The sequence below is a fragment of the Eulemur rufifrons genome, chromosome 2, assembly GCF_041146395.1.
Source record: "Eulemur rufifrons isolate Redbay chromosome 2, OSU_ERuf_1, whole genome shotgun sequence".
NCBI lineage: Eukaryota > Metazoa > Chordata > Mammalia > Primates > Lemuridae > Eulemur > Eulemur rufifrons.
This window is the reverse complement of record NC_090984.1, coordinates 4788863-4809801: the sequence shown is the minus strand read 5'-3', so window position 1 is coordinate 4809801 and position 20939 is coordinate 4788863. Positions and strand designations below refer to the sequence as shown.

The window sequence follows — 20939 nt, the reverse complement described above, 5'->3', positions numbered from 1 at the left end:
CTTCCCAATCTAGATTCTTCACCTCAAAATTGTGTCCATTGAATGCCTTAACCCAGGCAGTCTCTGGCTTAGGAATTCATGAGATGAGAGCTTTGTGAAGAAGTTAAGGCTATTGATTCAGTTGGTGCAAAGCTGTTTCTTATGGCATTTTTGATTCACAGGGTACACCTCAAAGTGGTGAGTAATTCTAGGCCATATTTCTAACTCATTTCTATGGGAATCTACAGAAAATCCCCCATTGTTTTTCAATAACCTAAATAGGTTTTGAGTATTCTTACGAATTTTTCAATTTTTGATGCCTTAATCTATTCCTGTAAGACACACATTTAGGGCATGTCTCCTGCCGTCCTCACTCACAGAAGACTCATCATCAAAATATTGTCGTGTCACTTATATGAAAACTATGCTAATAAAATGTGACCAATTTATATGAAACCTAAGAGAAAGGCCAGTCAACAACAATGTTCTAGTTTCCCCGATAGGTGTATCTGTAAACAGAATTGCATCAATCTTCCTATCGTGACTTAAAGAAACTAGTTAGTAGGTGTATCTGCCTCATTGCTCCAATTTAGTCCTCACAAGGAAGTCACCTGATCTTCATTCCTACAAAGGAGAGCACGATGACACAAGACTCCTGTTCTGCATGGTAAACAGTTACATAGTTTTCACTACTCATCAATAAATTATTATAGTATCCTCCAATACACACCAGTCTTTTCTGAGATCATACTTTTAAGCCTTAAAAAGACTGATGAACACATGTGAAAGGGAAAAAGTTAGTTTCTGAACTTCCGGTGCCAGGAGCACTGTGCTGCCCTGTAATGCCTGCCACGGCATCTCTTTTGTTTTAAAACCCAAACAGAAAAGCACATCCCTTCAGAGTAACAATCTCGCATAATGACCTAGTTCCCATTCTTGACGGGGAATACAAATCACAACATTAAAAGCAATTTATTCTCAAAATCTCACTGGACAGTTTTAGATTACAGGAGAATTTTGGAATTCTAGAATCATTCCTCAAATCTCTTCTTAGAATTGTAAAATATATCATAAACTGCTGGCAGCGACTCAGAGAGTTGCGCACCCACGTCCACAGCAGCATTATTTTCAATAGCAAAAACCACAGAAACAACCCCAATGTCCATCAGTGGATGAATAGATAAACAAAATGTGGCATATATAAAATATTCTTTTCAGGCTATCATAATCTCCTTATTAAAATCTTAATACCAAAATCATTAATTTTATGAATTCAGTTTCTTCCATAAAGTCAAGAGGACTTGCACTGCCAGTAGCGAGTGATATCAGTATGAATGCAATAAATATACCATCGGTGAGACTTTTCATATTGCCTAAAACATTCTTATATACAGATAGTCCCTGACTTCTGATGACCCAACTTACAATTTTTCAACTTTACAATGGTGTAAAACCTTTGCAATTTTGATATAATTATGATGCTTCAACTTAAAATTTTTTGTTTACAATGGTGTGAAACCATCTCAATTTCAATATGTTTTGAATTTTAAATTTTGATGTTTTTGCAAGCTAGCAATATGTGGTACAGGAGATATTCAGGACTGCATTATAAGGTAGACTTTGTGTGAGATTATGCTACCCAACTTTAGGCTAATGTAAGTGTTCTGAGAATGTTTAGGGTAGGCTAGGCTACGCTATCATGTTCAGTAGCTTAGGGGGATTGGGCGTTTTAAATGCATTTTTGTCCTATGATATACTCCACTTACGGTGGGTTATCAGGATAGGACCCCACTGTATGTCAAGGAGCATCTATACTATGGGCGGAGCATCCTGAATCTGAAAATCTGAGATTCAAAGTGCTCCAAAATCTTAATCTTCTTGCATGTGGACATGACACCACAAGTGGGAAATTCCACATCTGACTTCATGTGGCAGGTTGCAGTGCAAACACACTCAAAGCTCTGCTTCATGCACAAAATCATTTCAAAACATTCCATAAAATTACCTGCAGGCTTTGTGCATAAGGTATTTGTGAAACATAAATAAACTGTGTGTTTAGACTTGGATCCTACCCTCAAGATATTTTATTGTGTGTATACAAATATTCTAAAATCTAAAACACTTCTCATCCCAAGCATTTTGGAGGAGGGATACTCAACCTGTGCTATCAGAGAAATAAAATTCCCTTTCAGTATGACAGAAAGTAAGTGACTGACTTACGGAACTTGGACTTAACAGTTGCTTCTCATACTGCTCAATGTTGTCCATTGCCTTTTTGATGCTTGCTTTTAAATTTGAATTTTCAATTTCAAGGCTAAAATGTATATTTTGAAACAATTAATATCACAGATAAATTTTTAAAATACCAAAGAATTTTTGAACAAACATCTGAAAATATAATTACATAATTTCTTAAAGATTTGAAAAGCAGATAATTTGGCAACTGTATCATTTTTCTAGCTGTATTTTGTGGATAATATGCAAAGTTTGGAAAAATGTACAAAAGGTATGCATTTCAAAATAGCTTAAAGCTAAAACTTTTCCTTGGCTTCACACAGATGTACTTATTACCACAGCTGATATAATCTCATATTACACTGCTTATTTGCTTTATAAATACTCAAGTTATTTTGCGTGCTGCTATTAATTATACTTTTGCATGTGGTCTTCCATCTTCTTGTTCCATCTTAAAGTCTCTGTCAATTGATCTGCCAGGCATTTTTGCACCTAAACCAAAAAATTTGTAAAGATTTACACTTGGAAAACCAACATGTCCATCCATAGATGAATGGATAAACAAAATTTGGTATACGTATTTATAAAATATTTTTACACTATTGAAATATTTTTATTGAAATCTTACTACCCACATCATTAATTTTAGAAAGTATGTCAATTTCTTCTATAAAGTCAAGGGGACTTGCACTACTCCTAGTAAGTACTATCATTATAGAGTAATGTTTTCATCAATGAGACTTTTCATATTGTATAAAATATTCTTATATATAAATAATCCCTGACTTATGATAGTCTTACTTCCAATTTTTTGATTTTATAATGGTGTGAAACCACTGCAATTTTGACATAACGATGATGGTTCAACTTAAAATTTTTTGACTTTACTATGGTATGACACATCCCAATTTCAATGTATTTTTTAATTTTGAATTTTGACCTTTTTCCAGGCTAGCAACATGTTGTATGTGAGATATTCAATATTTATTATATGACAGGATTTGTATTAGATGATTTTACCCAGCTACAGGCTAATGTATGTGTTCTGAGCATGTTTCAGGTAGGATGGGCAAAGCTATGATGTTCAGTAGTTTACATGTATTAAATGTGTTTTCATCTTATGATATTTTCAACTTACGACGGGTTTATCATGGTATGACACCCCTGTAAGTCAAGGAGAATCTGTACTACAGGTTGAGCATCATCATATCAAAACCTGAAATTGAAAATGCTGCAAAACCTTAATCTTGTTGAGGGTTGACATGACACCACAACTGGAAAATTTTACATCTGACTTCATGTGACAGGTTGCAGTGAAAACACACTCAAATTTGTTTCATGTACAAAATTATTTTAAAACATTATGTAAAAATACCTTCAGGCTTTGTGCATAAGTTGTGTATGTAACAAATAAATTTTGTGTTTACACTTGGATCCCAACCCCAAGATATTTCATTATGTATCTACAAATATTCCAAAATCCAAAACATTTCTGGGCCCAACCATTTTGGATGAGGGATACTCAACCTGTACTATGAGAGAAATAAAATTCCTTTTGGGTATGACAGAAAGGAAGAGACTGACTTACTGAACTTGCACTTAACAGGTGTTTCTCACGCTGCTCAAGTTTGTCCGCTTGCTCTTTGATGGTAACTTTTAATTTTGTATTTTCTATTTTGAGCCTAAAATATACATCATAAAATAATCTCAGATAATTTTTAAAAATATCATGTAATTTCAAACCAAACATCTGAAGATATCACTACATAAATTCTTAAAGATTTGAAAAGTAGATGATTTGGCAACTCTATCATTTTTTCTAGCTGTGTTCATGGAAAATGTGCAAATTATGACTAATGTACAAAAAGTATGCATTTCAAAATAGCTTAAAGCTGAAATTCTTCCTTGGCTTCACACAGATATAGTTATTATCATAACCGGTACAATTCTCAAACTATAAGCTTATTTGCTTTATAATACTCAAGTCATTTTTTGTGCTGCTTTAAATTGTACTTTGTCCTGTGGTCTTCCAGCTTCTCAGCACGTCGTCCAGTCTCTTTCAGCTGATTGTGCGCTTCTTGTAGCTAAAACAGGGAATTTTTTAAAAATTACATTTGGAAATAACCTGCATTTCCATCAATGCATGAATGGATAAACAAAACGTGGTATATAGAAAACATGGTTTTTAGACTAACACACTTTTATTAAAAAAAAAAATAATCTAGCACAGATCTGCCCATCACCTGTTTGTGTAGCTAAATTTTATTGGCGCACAGACACACCCCTTCATTCTGGATATTATTTATGGCTCCTTTTGTGCTGTAACCGCACAGTGGAGCTGTTGCAACAGGGACCTTCTGGCTCACAAAACCTAAAACTTATCTGGCCCTTTACACAGAAGTTTAGCAACCCCTGCTCTAGGATGAAAATACAACATTATTCTTGTTTTCAAATTATGTCATACCAGATAAATACTCAAGTTTACAAAAGTGGTAAAATGGGAAAAGATGGAAAATTACATTATGGTGAGCGTTTCTATTTTTGTGTTCCAAGCACCACTGCTTGAACTGCAGGTTTTTTTTTTTTTTTTTTGAGACAGAGTCTCACTCTGTTGCCCAGGCTAGAGTGAGTGCCGTGGCGTCAGCCTAGCTCACAGCAACCTCAAACTCCTGAGCTTAAGCGATCCTCCTGTCTCAGCCTCCCGAGTAGCTGGGACTACAGGCATGCACCACCATGCCCGGCTAATTTTTTCTATATATATTTTTAGCTGTCCATATAATTTCTTTCTATTCTTAGTAGAGATGGGGTCTCGCTCTTGCTCAGGCTGGTCTCGAACTCCTGAGCTCAAACGATCCGCCCACCTCGGCCTCCCAGAGTGCTAGGATTATAGGCGTGAGCCACCACACCTGGCCTGAACTGTAGTTTTATTTTATTTTTATGAATATATTTAGCTTTTTATAACAAGGCAACTTATAAACTTTCAACATCTAATATTGACCATCATATTTCCTTTTCAGGGAGAGAAAAAGACAATTTAAAAATAAACAAGATCAAAAGTGCAATAGAGAATGTCAATTCCAAGTAGGACCGTACGGTTCTGCTGACTCTCCCATCGTGTGGCAGGGCTCACGTCATCACTAGGAGAGAATTTATTTTTAAAGTGTCATCTTAAACTGTGAGGATGACTGTCAAACCTCAAAATTAAACATGCCAAAGGAGAAGCCATGTTAAAACTTCCACTTAGCCTATCCAACCATGTCAGAGCCATGCTTTGCTGACCACATATGACCACACAAAGTTTTCTTTTTCTTGTTTTAAACAAGAGAAAGCAGATAGATACCAGTTGGTAAGTGGAACTGTCTATATTCATAGAGAGACACAGTGTACTCTCTGAGTCCAATATAAAGGGAAAAGAGAAAAAAAGCTAGACTTCTACGCATCCCTACACAGGGGCATAGCACCCTGCAGATTCCAGTAGAGTGAGGGGAGCATGTCTTCATTTTCACCCACAGGGTCAGTGGGGTTGATCCTGTAGATGACAATGAGAAGTTCCGTGGAATACTTTGAGAGGCAAGGTCTACACACGGAAAGAAGACCTGAGTCTGAATACCAGCTCCACCATTCCTAGGTATGTGACCTTGTGCAAAAAGGTCAAACTAACGGCTCAGTTTCTTCATCTATAAATGGAGAGAATAATAGTGTCCTCCTTCCTGGGATGTGGAAAAGATTAAATTGGGGAATATACCTAAAGTACTTGGAAAAGTATGAGGCACATAGTTACTATTAACATTATTATTTTACTTTTTTTTTTTTTACATTACAATGATTTTATTGGTTACAGATTGCTACATTCCAAGGCATATAACTTTATTACTCTGTGAGGAGCAGTAAAGATCTGAGGGGGGGTCTTAGCTCTGGTACCGTTTGGCCTTCCTAATTATTTACAGGAAAAAAAGGGCAGAAATTGTGGCTGTATGTCACATGACTCTGGCTGCATAGTCACATTTGTTTCAAGGCTCAGAATAATCTAAAGTCCCAACAGTTTTAAGTTTGAGTTATTTAATTTCACATAACTTATGCACATACTCCTGCCGTACTTTAAATCGTCTCCAGATTACTTACAATACCTAATACAGTGTAAAAGCTATGTAAAAAGGTGTTGTACTATATTTTTAAAAATTTGTATTATTTTAATTGTTGTTATTTTTTTTTAAATTTTTGATCTGTAGTTTGTTGAATTGGTAGATTTGTAACCTGTGGATATGGAGGGCCCCCTGTATTAGCAGTACAATTTAGTAAGCCTTTTTTTTTTTTTTCTTTTGAAAAAATTCCTTTTTCTTTTTTTTTAATTTCATCTTATTATGGGGGGTACAGAATTTCAGGTTACATACGTTGAATTTTATCTTTTAGGCAGGTGGCACACCCATGGAAGTGGTCTCCTACAGTTGCATTGAATCACTCTTCACACCACTGAAAGTGGCATCAAATAGGAAGCATGAGGTCCAGAATACATCCCTAGTGCTTCCTAGAACTGTCACCAGTTCCACTAGCCGGCAGAGCTTTTGTCTACTTATGAGAATTCATGGCTGTCTTCTGTCTGTAGCACTCGGTGGGATGGTCACGTACCGCGGTGCACAGACCAGCTCCAGGATTGAGCAGCATGGGACTGACGTGACCACCAGAGGTAGGCTAAAGCCACTGCCCTGAAAACACTGGACCCTATTGCTAAATCAAGGTGCCTGGAATAATTCGTTCCCAGCAACTGTATATTTGGGGCTGCGTTGGCAAGCACTCTGACGAGCAGATTAATGTTACGTGGTGTGGCAGATCAGAAGGGCTACAGCCGGAGCTCTTCAGTTGGTAAAGCAGTGCCTATCTACAAATCCCAGTTCTGACTATGTAATAAAGGAAGACTAATTTAAACTTCCTATTTGATAGTGAGAAAGGCATGAGTATTTGAATGAACAATTCTTCCCTATTAGATTAAGTAGTTTCCATTTTAGATTTAATTGCTTAAAATACATTCAGAATAAAATTTTATTACATCAATCTCACAGAGAAGAGATTTTTGGTATGGTATAAAGTATATAATTTTACCCTAACAACTATAAAGAAAAAACATTTTCAATTTATATAAGCATAAGTGATGGGCACATCAGATATTATTCCTCCCTTAGACAAATTTATGATTAGACAAGATTAACTCTCATAAAAAAAAATCAAAGCAATGCAAAATGAAGGACTAACTTATTTTGCACAGACCAGACAACAAGGGCTGAGGCATAAGATCAATGAGAGTCACAACAGTCAGAAAAGCTCCATGAAGAAGGGGAGATTGTGCGCCAGGTCTGAATGCATGAGGCCAGATGACCAGAAACTGAAAAGGCAGCAAGGACAGCATGAGAAAGGCAGAAAGATGGTGAAATCCACCAACTAACTCTGAGGATAATGTTCAATGGCAGGGAAATAAAAACGTACATTCACATATAACTTGTGAATGAATGTTCATGGCAATATTATACGTTATAGCCAAAAGGTGGAAACAACCTAAAGGTCCATCAAGTGCTGAATGGGTCGCTGGACAATAGGGTGTTACTGGACAATATTAAGCGATGCAGCAGTGACACCCGCTACAGCACGGACGAACCCTGCAAACACGCCATGTGAAAGGAGCCGGTCATGAAGGACTACGTCCCGTGTGACTCCGGTATAGGAAACATGCAGAACAGGCAAATCCATGGAGACGAAGGTAGATGGTGGTCGCCCGGGACTGGGGGAGCTGGGGGGCTACGATGAGGGTGGAGGTGATGGCTCTGGGATGCAGGGTTTCTTTTTACAGTGATGACCACGTTCTGAAATTGATTGTGGCGATGGTTACACAACTCTGTGAATACACTAAGAGACGTTTAAATGGGTGAACTCCATGGTATGTGAATGAGACCTCAATAAAAATCCAAGGGCAGGATCTGGATAATTTTCTTAATTCTCTGTTTTGACGTACGTGCTATACATGGCCTGAATATTTCTATGCTTTTCTGATACAATTTAAATGAAAGGAAAATAAAGGAAACTTAACCTTTCAAAAAGGTTGTAAATTAACCTAAAACATTTGCATTTTGAAGAATAGTATAATAGCCTTTCTGTACAAGCTAACCTGAAATCCAGGACATAAGTGTAGACAGATTCTGTATCGAGTCACAAAAGCAAAGATGAGAAATAAGACTATGTTCTGGAACATTCCCTTAGACATTATCCTCTGATTTAATCTGGCCTGCCTCACCATGGCAATAGAGAAATCACTAAAAACATTGTTTAACAGGAAAAACATTCTCTCAACTTCTGTGAAGAATGATGCATAATCCTCAAGTTTCCTAAGGGCGGCACATATTATAAGAAAATATACTTGTAATTATAAGAAAAGATGCCAGGACAAAAGTCACAGTTTAAGAAATAAGTGCATTATAAATATAATAAAATTGTAATAAAACTAATCATAAGGAAAATATGAAAGAAAGCTGTCCACTGAAACTAGTAACCTAAAATACTTTATATTATTAAACCTGCTCTAGATGAACTGTTGACAAGTTAAATTTCATACATACTTGACTTGTGATCTGAGTTAATTGCTGCTTTGAATCCTGGGCCTCATCTTCTAAATGAGCGTGACAACGTGATTTCTTATTTTATTGTATTTTATGTTCCAACAATATTGCATACTTTAGGCCAATGGAAGTGATCTCTTACAGTTGCACTGAATCATTCTTCACACCTCCGAAAGTGGCATCAAACAGGAAGCATGAAGCCCATGATACACCTCCAGTACTGCACAAAACTCACCAGTTCCACTAGTCAGCGGTACTTTTTTCCACTTCTAAGAATTCACAGCTTCTCTCTGTAGTACTCAGGGGGATGATCATGTACCGCAGGGCACAGAGCGCCTGGAGCCTTGAGTAGTATGGGACTGACATGACCATTAGAGGAAGAGTAAAGCCATTTGCCTGAAAACATTGGAACCTGTGGCTACATCCGGATGCCCGAATCAGCTCATTCCCAGCGCCTGTGGATGCTGGGCTGCGTTAGCAAGCACTCTGATGAGCACATTAAGGTTGTGCGGAACAGCACAGCCGAAAGGCTGCAGCCAGAGGTTTGCAGCTGGTGCAGTGATATTAATCTACAAATCGCAGTTCGAGCTACATAGTGAAGGAAGGCTAACTTAAATTTTCTTTTTCATAAGGAGAAAAACATGAGTATTTGATTCAACAATTCTCCTCCACTAGAGTAAGTAGTTTCAGTTTTATATGTGATTGCTTAAAATATATTTAGAATAAAACTTTATTATGTCAGTGTTGCAGAGAAGAAATTATTGGTATGGATTAAAGTATTTCATTTTTATCCTGACAACTGTAAACCTAAAACATTTGGAGAAGAGTATGATGGCCTTTCTGTACAAGTGAACCTGAAACCCATGAAATAAGTATACACAGAATCTGTATCCAGTCACAAAAGTGAACATAAGAAGTAAGACTATGTTCTAGATCATTCCATTACATATTATCTTCTGATTTAATCTGGCTTGCCTCACGATGGCAATAGAGATATCACTAAATATAATTTTTAATAGGAAAAAGGTTCTCTCAACTTCTCTGAAGGATGTATAATTGTCAAGTTTCCTAAGAGTAAAATATTATAAGAAAACATATAGGTAATGGTTAGAAAAAGTGGCAGAATGAAAGTCAGAGTTTAAGAAATAAGTGTAACATCTGGGAACGACACCAATCGGATATCAGACTGAGGTGGGGGTGGGGGGAGGGGATGGGGCTATGCCTACACAATGAGTGCATTGCGCACCGTTTGGGGAATGGTAACGCTTGAAGGTGCTGACTCGGGAAGGGGGGGTGGGGAAGGGAGGGATATATACCTACATGATGGGTGCAACGCGCACTATCTGGGGAACAGACACGTCTGGAGCTCTGACTTGGGGGAAAAGGCGGTACATGGGCAACGTATGTAACCTGCAATTCTGTATCCCCCATAACAATAAGATGAAAAAAAAAATAAAGTAAGCTAGAAGAAAAAAAAAAAAGAAATAAGTGTAAAGATAATAAAATTGTAATACATTTCATCATAACAAAAATACTAAAGAAAGCTGTCCCCTGAAACTTGTACCCCAAAATACTTTATACTATTGAGCCAACTCTAGATGAACTGTTGACATGTTAAATTTCATACATACTTGACTGTTGGCCTGACTTAATTGCTTCTGTGAATTCTGAGCCTCATCTTCTAAATGAGCGTGACAACATGATTTAATCTCTAGCGAAGTCTGGGACCCAGAGAGCTTTTGTACAGTATCCACCAGTTCTTGCCGAAGTTGTCTCACAACTGCCTGATAAGACATTTTTGTTACTGATGTTATAAATCACCTCATTATTAAATTATGTTAACAATATTTAACATATATACTTTGAAAAATATCACCACGTACATCGATTCACCTTCCTTTCCTTGTGTGTACCCATTCGTGTTTATCACCGAATTTGGCCAAGGACACCGCAGGTGGTGCTGTCTTCCTGCCAGATCAGTATTCTGTTACTCACACACAGATTTACTTCACTATTCATTCCTCCCCTGACGAATGTGAAATGCTTAACAACCCACTGACCACCTTCATAGGTAGGCGGGTGGGACAGGTGGTGGCCAGTTCTACACCGTGAAACGTTTTCCCTCTGAGTTCCCCACGTATTCAATCCCTTACTTAAATCCTTCCAGTAGACTTCTATCTCAGAAGAAAAGTAAAATTCTAGTGGCCCTCCGGACCCTGGGTAACATGGACTCCACCTTCCTCCCCGACCTCAGGTCCTCAAACTCTGTCCCCTACCCAGTCCTTTCCCACTCTACATAAATCCTACCACCCCTGACTGCTCTGAAAATGGGGATCCAGTACCAAACTAATACACCACAGATAGCTACAGTAATCTCTGTACTGGACAAAGTTATATCCAAATGTCAATCTTTGAGAGTTGAAATGAAAACTATGAGCAAATTGTTTGTAAAAATATTCAAAGTAAATTATAAATACTAGTAGGAAGACTAAATAAAATAAAGTTTTGCTGAATTTCAGCCCATTTATCCCAAATTATGATACAATTAAAGGTGGATGCCTTTAAAGAATGAATGATCATAAAATACATAATTTAAGATTAAAATATTCTCAGACTTAAGTCAAGTAGGCATGAATAAAAGTAAAATTGTAGAAACTAAAATGTGTAAAAATCTACTGAGGAAGTATTACAAGGTACAGCAATACACTTCAGTTCATCTGGAAAAGCTGGTATTAACTGTCAAAGTAAGCCACTTAATTGAATCTTAACTTCCAAATACACATTCCAGGTATGAGCACTTCTCTTTATCTGCATCATCATGGTCTTAAAATGAGGCAACATAAAGAGATTAAATTATTTCAGTATTAAAAGAATATGTTAGCAATATTACTCAGTATCTATTAAAAATCGGTAACTTAAACTCTTAAAATTTCCTAAGCGACTCATTGTCTTTACTCAAAGTAAAGCATCTCTCAGCTCCAACATTTATTTGCTGGAAACAAGGTATGTGTCTAGGCTGATATCACAAACACATTTATCATCTTGATATTGTCACAATTCAACCAGATACAACATTTAGCCATCACCAAATATTAATGAAATTTTCTTCTAGGAAGTTTGAAAAAATATTTATTTCTTAATACTTACTTCTCTTTCCACTTTCTCTTTTTCATGTTGGTACATTCTTTCTTTTAAACGATTACATTCATGCATTAACTTCTGATTTTTCTCTTCTAACAGAAGACTATGCATTTTACTCTCAGCTTCAAGTGTTTTTACAGTCGCATGAAATTTGTGTTGGTTAGTAGTTAATGTCTTGTCTTTATTGGCAACTTCCTTGTGAGCATGATCTAGTTGTTGTTGAAGTAACATGTTTTTACGTTGCTCTTCAGATAATCTCTCCTCCAAAGACTCCTGCTTTATGATGTACTTATTCACTTTGTCTTGTTCACCTTGGAACATTCGTCCCATTTCCTTCCTTTGAAACTCTGTCTCCCTCAGGTCTCTTTGTGCACCTTCTAAAACCAGAATCTTTTCTTGGAGAGCATCTCTTGTATGACGGAACTCAACTTGTAGCCTTCTGAATTTACTTTCGGATTCATGAAGCAGTTGAAAAAGGTTGTTGGCATGAGAATTCATATATTCCTCTCTACCAGACCACTCATCTTTTGCTTGCTGGAAAACAAACCCTAGGTCTTTCGCTGTGGTCTGACTTTGATCACGATCCTGAATAACAGCAGCCAGTCTAAGTTTGTATGACTCAACTTCTGTTTTCAGTTTTTCTTCGTTTTGTTTTTCTTCTTCCAGTTCATGTTTTAGTATTATATTCTCATGCGTTAGAAGAGTGATATTGCAATCATGCAAGAATATTGTATTGGTGACTCTTTCCCCGTTGAGTGTTATAGTCTTTTGAAGGTCATTAGCCTTTTCTTGTAAGATTTTGTTGTCCTCCAAATATTCCTTTTCCTTTTCTTCATTTTCCATTTTTATTGTGTTTATTTCTACTCTTAGACTGGCAATTTCATCACGCAACATGTGATTCTTATGCAACAGATCTGTTTCTTTGTCATGACTAGCAGAAATCTAAGTGAAACAAAGGAACATGTTAGCTGTTACTCAATAAAACGGCATATCATAATTTCCTCTGAAGTTAAAAAATAACCTGTACATTTATACAATGAAAGTGTTGCAAATCAGTGGCTATCTAACTGGAAAAAGAAGGTGGATCCAAACCTCAAACCTTATAGAGCATCAACTCCCAAAGTTTCAAAAATTTATATGAGAAGAGGGGGAAGATGGCTGAGTAGAGACACGAGCTGTCAGATCATCCTGGAGGGAAGGAAGGGTTTCAGAGAAAGCAGAGGGGGCAAAGGGCACAGCTCCAGTGTAGTTCTGGGGAAGTTGCCAGAGCCTGCCAGAGGTTTCACAGGGAAAAGGTTCAGAGCAGAGCAGGAAGAAAAAAGACATCAGCAGAGATCAACCCCAGAGAAGCCTGGTGCCTCGTGGAGAGGGTGGGTGGGGGATTTGTTTCTCCATGCCTCACACCTGTGGTAATCAGGCGGCCTCCAAGCTGCTTGGGAGCTTTTCCACCCACATGAGCCCAAGGGCTACTGCAACCAATGCAGTAGGGGCTTCTTGAAAATAGAGCATCAGGCTTCCAGCCCCTTTGGGCTCTCTCCAAACAGCCATGGTCTGGAAGCGAGATGGCAGGCACCATACTGCTTTACTGCCGATGGCATCTCTTTGTCCACCCCAGAGAGCACCGGCCCTTCAGTTTTCACGTCACCTGCTCCCACACAATTCCCAGCTCCTGCCCAGACGACAGTGGCCCTGGAGAATTTGTGTGATCCCAGAGCTTGGACAGTTTGTGTGGGCTTCCCTCCAGGGAGAGGGACCGGGAGGGGCTGGAGTGCTGGCTCTCCTCTGTTCACAGTCTCTTTTCCTGCCCCTCCCCCACCCACTGCAGCCAAGAGCAATGAGTGAGCTGAGACTCTCAAAAGTGGCTGAGTCCCCTGTGTTCTTGTACCCATGAGTCTGAGGATTCCCCAGAGAGTGGGGCCCACACCTTTCCCTTTGAGGATCTGTGGTGGACGTAGGGGTGCCTGGTCTGGGAGTTCCCTTCCCACCAGCACTCCCTGGGGATGTCTGCCAGTGGGATCGGCATGTGGGCCAGGTCCTGTAACCCCAGGACTCGACCAGGTTGCTTGGAGGCACAGAGGGGAGATCTGACAACTAAACTGGGGAAGCAAAGGAGCCCACGTGGGCACAGCTGACAGAAGAGTGCGGCGTGGGTCCAAGACTGCAGCAAACAGGTGGAGCACCGCTCCCCCCACAGGAAAGCCACACTTGCAGACTGGGGTGGGACCTTGGACAGGGAGTTCCCCCACCTTTGGCACCGTTGCTGGCAAACTCAGTGAGTTCAGATGCCCATTTGCAACCAGACACTGGAGGGAGACTTGTGGAGCAGGGCAGGAGGGAGAAGAGTGAATCTCACTCCAGACAGCCAGTCTCTGAATCCCAGATGGCCCCTTGCCCATGAGCAGACCTTCCAGTTTGGTGAAACTGCATCAGCACCCTTCCCAGCAGCTTGCCTCAGCAGCCTGGGAGCCGATCTTTGATCCTTGCAAGACAGTTCTAGGGCCTAAGTCTGCGGAGCCTGAAGGCAGGCTTACCCCACCTGGCCCCACTCAGCCTCACTCCTGCCTCCACCTCACTGAGGCGGAGAACTGGGAATCCCCTGGGAGCTCCAGGGCCCCTCCCACTGCCTGTGGCATCCAGGCGCTTCTCCTGAGGGGCTAGCCATGGTCACAGGCACAAAGGACAACATTGCAACTGGCCCTTTCCTGAAGCACAAACCACTTGTACAGCCCATTACAGCATCTACTGACTCAGTCCGACAGGGCATGGCTGATTCTTACCCCAAGCCCCACTTACCATCTCAAGAGATTAATCTGGGTATTCCAACTTAACTCACACTGCTGGGGAGAAGGAGAAGACAGAAAAATAGAAGCAGCCCATGGGGGCACTGCCTTTAAGGAGATGGGTAAAAGTTGCAGGCAGCTTGAGCTGTTAGGGGACCCCTCCACCTCTGTAGACCTCTAGGCAATTGGGAGACTGCTCAGAGTCTGTGCAAAGACATTGCAACAGAAAGCAGGCACTGCAGAGATATGGCAGCTGCCAATCCTGGTTTCTGCAGCTAATGCCATCCTGAATGCTTAGGTGCATGCCACCAGGTCTGCTCAGGACTCGGCTTTCCAGCAGTAGCCCTCACATCACCCCTGCTAGGCCAGGGAGGGAGCACACAGAACAGACGCTCCCCCGTGCCATGAGCTGTGACTGGGAGCCACGCACCCCTCCCCGCTGTGGGGAATCTGAGCAGAAGAAGAGACTCAGGCACCACAGGCACCATCTGGGAAGCCTTGGTTGACTGCCTCCGTGGGACTTAGGTCGGGGGAGAACCTCGGCTGACCAGCAGCCCTGGCCCACCTCCACAGTCATGAGGCCCCTTGGACAAAACGCTGCTGTGACGGGGCTGCAGCAGTCTCCCTGCTGGTGGAACAGCCCCCACCTCTGTGGCTCTGCCCCCGTGTTCCCCAGATACAGCTCAGAGTCCATCGCTGCACCTGAGACTGAGGCTCTACAACTGTTGCTCCAGGGCCCCCACTGGACCTATAACACCACCCCTAAGATTCTAGAGTTATGCCTGGGTCCCAAGACCCACCCTTGAGTCTCCACCAATGTCTCTGGGCTGGCAGAACAACCCTGAGGTCCAACACTTTAACAAGTCTTGAGCAGCCATTATTCCTGGACCTGGTTAGGACAAATGCTCACAACCCACTCACCCATGACCACTGCGTAGATAGACTTACTCAACTGCCACTGTCACCTCCACTGGATGACCTGGTGCAGAGCAAACCCTCACAACAAGAGCTTCCATGGAGAGGGTCGCATCCAGGCCCCAACTGAAACGTCCAATAATGACCTAGGGAACAATCCACTACCCTGCACAGAGATCATCCCACACTGGCTTGCACTGAGGGAATCACAGGGGAATGGGACAAAACAGGACAGCTGTTCTATAGGCTCTCAGTGCACCTGCACCTCCCTTGCTGGGTCAACACCCCAGAGTAGGACACAAAAGCTCCATCTAGGGTCTTCCCCTTCCCCTGACTAAACAGGAGAGTTCCCAGCAAAGGAGAACAGGTGCCCTGCGATCCTATTAGCCTGGAGCACAGAGAAGAGGATTCAGATGAGAAGAAACCAGCAAAAGAACTCTGGCAACATGAAAATACAAAACAATTTCACATCCCCAAGGGATCACAATGGAGCTACGGTAGTGGACTACAACCACAAGGAAATTGCCAAAATTACAGAAATGGAATTCAGAATATGGATGTCAAATAAGATCAATGGAACTGAAAAGAAAGTTGAAAACCAACAAAAAGAACTCAAAAAATATTTCAGGAAATTAATGAAAAAGTCACTAAAGTGCCAAACAACATAAGAGAGGATAAAATACTACAGAACTTAAAGAAATGAAAGAGTAATTTAGGGAATTCAAAACACAGCAGAAAGCTTTAGCAACAGACTAAATTGAGGAAAATAAAGAATCTCAGAGCTTGAAGATAAGACTCTTGAGGTAACCCAGACATTTAAAGAGGCAGAGAAGAGAATAAAAAACACTAAGTAATCACTTGGAGAGCTGCAGGATCATGTGAAGTGAACTAACATACGAATTATAGGTACCACCGAGGGAGGAGAAGAAAGAGCTAAAAGCATGGAAAATGTATTTGAGAGAATTATTCAGAAAAACTTTCCTGATATCGCCAGAGATCCAGACGTTCAGATACAAGAAGGTCATCGAACACCAGCAACATTCATAGCAAATAAGTCATCCCCAAGACAGAGTAATCAAACTGGCCAAAGCCAAAATGAAGGAGAAAATTCTACAAGCAGCAAGACGAAAGTAACAACTGACCTACAAAGGAAAAGCCATCAGGCTAAGTGCAGACTTCTCAGTGGAAACCTTACAAGCTAGAAGGGAGTGGGACCCCATCTTCAATCTTCTTAAACAGAACAACTGTCATCCTAGAATCTTGTATCCTGCAACACTAAGTTTCCCAATTGATGGAGAAATTAAGTTTTTTCCAGACAAGCAAACATTGAGGGAATTTATCATGACCAGATCTGTGCTGCAGGAAATACTCGTAACTTCATGATACAGGAATTAGCACAATAGGTACCCACCAGTGTAAAATTATATAAAAAAGCTAAACCTCACATCTCTTGTAAAACAATAGCACAAGAGGGAAAACAAAGCAATAAGGTACTACCCAACATGATGAACACAACATCATGCCATATAAATTCTATCACTCAACAATAATGGTTTAAATGCTCCACTTAAAAGACATATGCTCCAGTTCTAAGCAGGAATGCTTTCAGTTTATCCTCATTCATTATTATGTTGGCTGTGGGTTTGGTGTATATGGCTTTTACCCATTCAAGGTAAGTTCCATCTATGCCTATTTTGTTAAGCATTCTTATCATAAAAGGGTGCTGAATTTTGTTGAATGCTTTTACTGCCTCTATGGAGAGGATTATATGAACTTTGTTTTTGCTTCTATTTATGTGGTGAATTACATTTATTGATTTGCATATGTTGAACCATCTCTGTGTCTCTGGGATGGCTTTGGTATCAGGGTGATGTTGGCTCCATAAAATTGAAGAGGATTGGGGAGGATTCCTTCCTTTTCAATGTTGTGGAATAATTTCTGCAGGATAGGCACCAGTTCTTTGTATTAATAGGTCTGGTAAAATCTGGGTATGAAACTATCTGGTCCAGGACTTTTTTTTCTTGGAAGATTTTTTGTTGCTGCTTCAATTTCGGTACTTGATATTGGTTTGTTCAGGAATTCCATTTCTTCTTGATTGAGCCCAGGGGGGCTGTCTGTTTCTAAGAATTTTCCCATTTCCTCCACATTTCCAGGTTATGTGCATAGAGATTTTCATAGTATTCAGAGATGATATTTTGTATTTCCATGGTATCAGTAGTAATTTCTCCTTTTTCATTCCTAATAGAGATTATTAGTGTCCTTTCTTTTCTGCTTCTGCTTAGTCTGGTGAGAAGCATGTCAATTTTGTTTATCTTTTCAAAGAACCAACTGTTTGTTTCATTAATCTTCTGTATAGTTCTTTTATTATCATTTTCATTTAGTTCCGCTCTGATCTTGGTTATTTCTTTGCTTCTGCTGTGTTTGGGAATGCTTTGCTCATCCTTTTCCAGTTCTTTGAGACAATTCATTATTAGATTATTGATTTGTGAACTTTCTGTCTTCTGAATGTAGGCATTTATGGCCGTGAACTTTCCTCTCAGGACTACTTTAGTTGTATCCCTCAGATTTTGATAACTTGTGTCACCATCATTTAGTTCAAAGAATCTTTTGATTTTCATTTTAATTTCCTCCTTGACCTATCATTCAGCACTAGGTTGTTTAGTGTCCATGACTTTGTATAGAGATGAGTGTTTCTGTTGGAGTTTATTTCTAATTTTTTTCACTGTTGTCTGAGAAGATGCATGGCATAATTTCTACATTGAGCCATGTTGTGTGGCCTAGGATGTGGTCAGTCTTAGAGACTGTCCCATGAACTGATGAGAAGAACATATTTTCAGTGGTTTTTGGGTAAAATGTTCTGTAGATGTCTATTAGGCCCATTTGTTCTAGAGTTCTGTTTAAGTCCATTGTTTCTTTATGCAGTGTTTGGAGAATCTGTCCTATTCTGTTAGAGGGGTGTTGAAGTCCCTGGCTATTATGGTGCTGCTGCTTATCATTTTGTTTAGATCGAGTAGGATTAGCTTTATGAATCTGGGTGCTCCTGTGATAGGTGTATAAATATTTAGAATTGTCATGTCTTCTTGTTGAATTGTTCCCTTTACCATTATATAATGACCATCTTTGTCTTTCACTACTTTTGTTGATTTGAAGACTAAGTGATCTGATGTTAGAAATGCTACACCAGCCTTCTGTTGGTTTCCGTTTGCATGGAATATTGTTTTTCATCTCCACCTGGAGTCTAAATGAGTCCTTGTGGGTTAGATGTGTTTCGTGAAGACAGGAGACACTTGACTTGTATATATTTATCCATTCAGCCAGCCTGCGTCTCTTCAGTGGGCAGTTAAAGCCATTCAGATTTATTGAAAAAACTGACAAGTGGGGTGGATTTCTGTTCATCCTGTTGAGTAGGACTTTGTTGCTTTACTTTATTTCTTGAGCCATTGTGGTATCTAGTCTTTGACCTTTAGCTTTTGGGTGATTTTACACCGGTGATTTGTCTATTGTGCTGATCTGTGTATAATGAAGTTCTGAGTACTTCCTACAGGGAAGGTCTTATCTTGACAAGCTCCCTCAGTGTTTGCTCATGTTAGAAAGACTTTGTTTCCCCCTCATATACATTACTTAGTTTTTCAGGATACAGAATTCTAGGCTGGCCATTATTCTGTTTGAGAAGACTAAGAATGGGACCCCAATCTCTTCTGGCTTGAAAGGTCTCAGGGACTGAAGAAAATCAGCAAGAAAAAAAAATCAAACAGCCCCATTAAAAAGTGGGCAAAGGACATGAACAGAAACTTTTCAGAAAAAGATAGATTAATGCCTAACATACGTGAAAAAATGCTCAACATCTCTAATCATCAGGGAAATGCAAATCAAAACCACAATGAGATAGCACTTAATTCCAGTGAGAATGGCTTTTATCAAAAAGTTCCAAAACAATAAATGTTGGCATGGATGAGGAGAGATAGAACACTCATACACCGCTGGTGGGACTGCAAACTAGTACAACCTGTATGGAAAGTAATATGGAGACACCTCAAACAACTAAAAGTAGAACTACCATTTGATCCAGCAATCCCACTACTGGGAATCTACCCAAAGGAGCAAAAGACATTCTATAAAAAAGATATCTGCACTACAATGTTTACAGCAGCACAATTCACAATTGCAAAGATGTGGAAACAACCCAAGTGCCTATCAACATGAGTGGATTAATAAAATGTGGTATATATGTATACCATGGAGTTCTACTCATCATTTTCACTTCTTCTTCTGTGTGCCATGGCTACTTCTCTCTCTCTCTCCCCACTTCCTCCCTTTTTTCTCTTACTTTCCTTTCTGTCTTCCTTTCCTTTCCTCTTCCTTTTCTTCCTTCCTTCCTCCCTCCCTTCCTCCCTTTCTTTTCTCTTTCTTTCTCCCTCTCCTGCCTTAACCTTTCCTTTCTCTTGCTTCCTTTCTTTCTCTTTCTTTCTTCTTTCTTTCTCTTTCCCTCCTTCCTTCGTCCTCCTTCCTTCCTCCCTGCCTCCGTTCTCCTCTCCTCTCCTTTCTTTCCTTTTCTTTTTCAGGAAAATAAATAAACTTTGTACTTCTGTCCACCCTAAACTTTGTTTGAGAATTCTTTCTCCACCCACTGTGACCACCTTGTAAGTTTCCACCCTTTCAAGAAGATTTCTCTTTTAAAATATTAATGATAGGCCTGGTGTGGTGGCTCACGCCTGTAATCCTAGTACTCTGGGAGGCCGAGGTGGGAGGATCGCTCAAGGTCAGGAGTTTGAGACCAGCCTGAGCAAGAGCGAGACCCCGTCTCTACTTAAAATAGAAAGAAATTATATGGATAGAAAATAGAAAGGAGAAAATAGAAAAAAGAAAATAGAAAGAAATTAAAAGTATATATAGTAAAAATTAGGCAGGCATGGTGGCACATGCCTGTTGTCCCAGCTACTTGAGAGGCTGAGGCAGGAGGATTGCTTGAGCCCAGGAGTTTGAGGTTGCTGTGAGCTAGGCTGACACCATGGCACTCTAGCCCAGTCAACAGAATGAGACTTTGTCTTTAAAAAAAAAAATTAATGATAAATGAGATAAAATTTATAGAGGTCTTCATAGAAAATCTTGAGATTATTTGCTATTGCAATCATTTTTGTTTTCTCTCATTATGTTTGAGACAGTAATAAATGTGAAATGGGGGAAACGCACTGTACTAATTTATTAGGAACAAAACACTCAAATCATCATTAAGTACATAATATCGCATATCATCATTTTTAAAAGCTCTTTATACTGAAATAAGATA

General features: G+C 39.8%; 1 protein-coding gene and 1 pseudogene across 1 annotated transcript; both read right to left on the bottom strand.

Moving 5' to 3' along the window:
- LOC138399495 (cytochrome P450 4F2-like) overlaps positions 1 to 20939 on the bottom strand; it is an 859494-nt pseudogene that overhangs the window by 645187 nt on the left and 193368 nt on the right.
- Positions 2623 to 12697, bottom strand: LOC138380875 (ankyrin repeat domain-containing protein 26-like). The gene is made up of 5 exons (XM_069465339.1): positions 11964 to 12697; positions 10448 to 10600; positions 4228 to 4298; positions 3803 to 3896; positions 2623 to 2706 (listed from the first exon to the last, which is right to left on the bottom strand). Exons 1-5 carry the CDS (start codon positions 12453 to 12455, stop codon positions 2623 to 2625), a joined length of 894 nt encoding a protein of 297 aa, XP_069321440.1. The 5' UTR covers positions 12456 to 12697.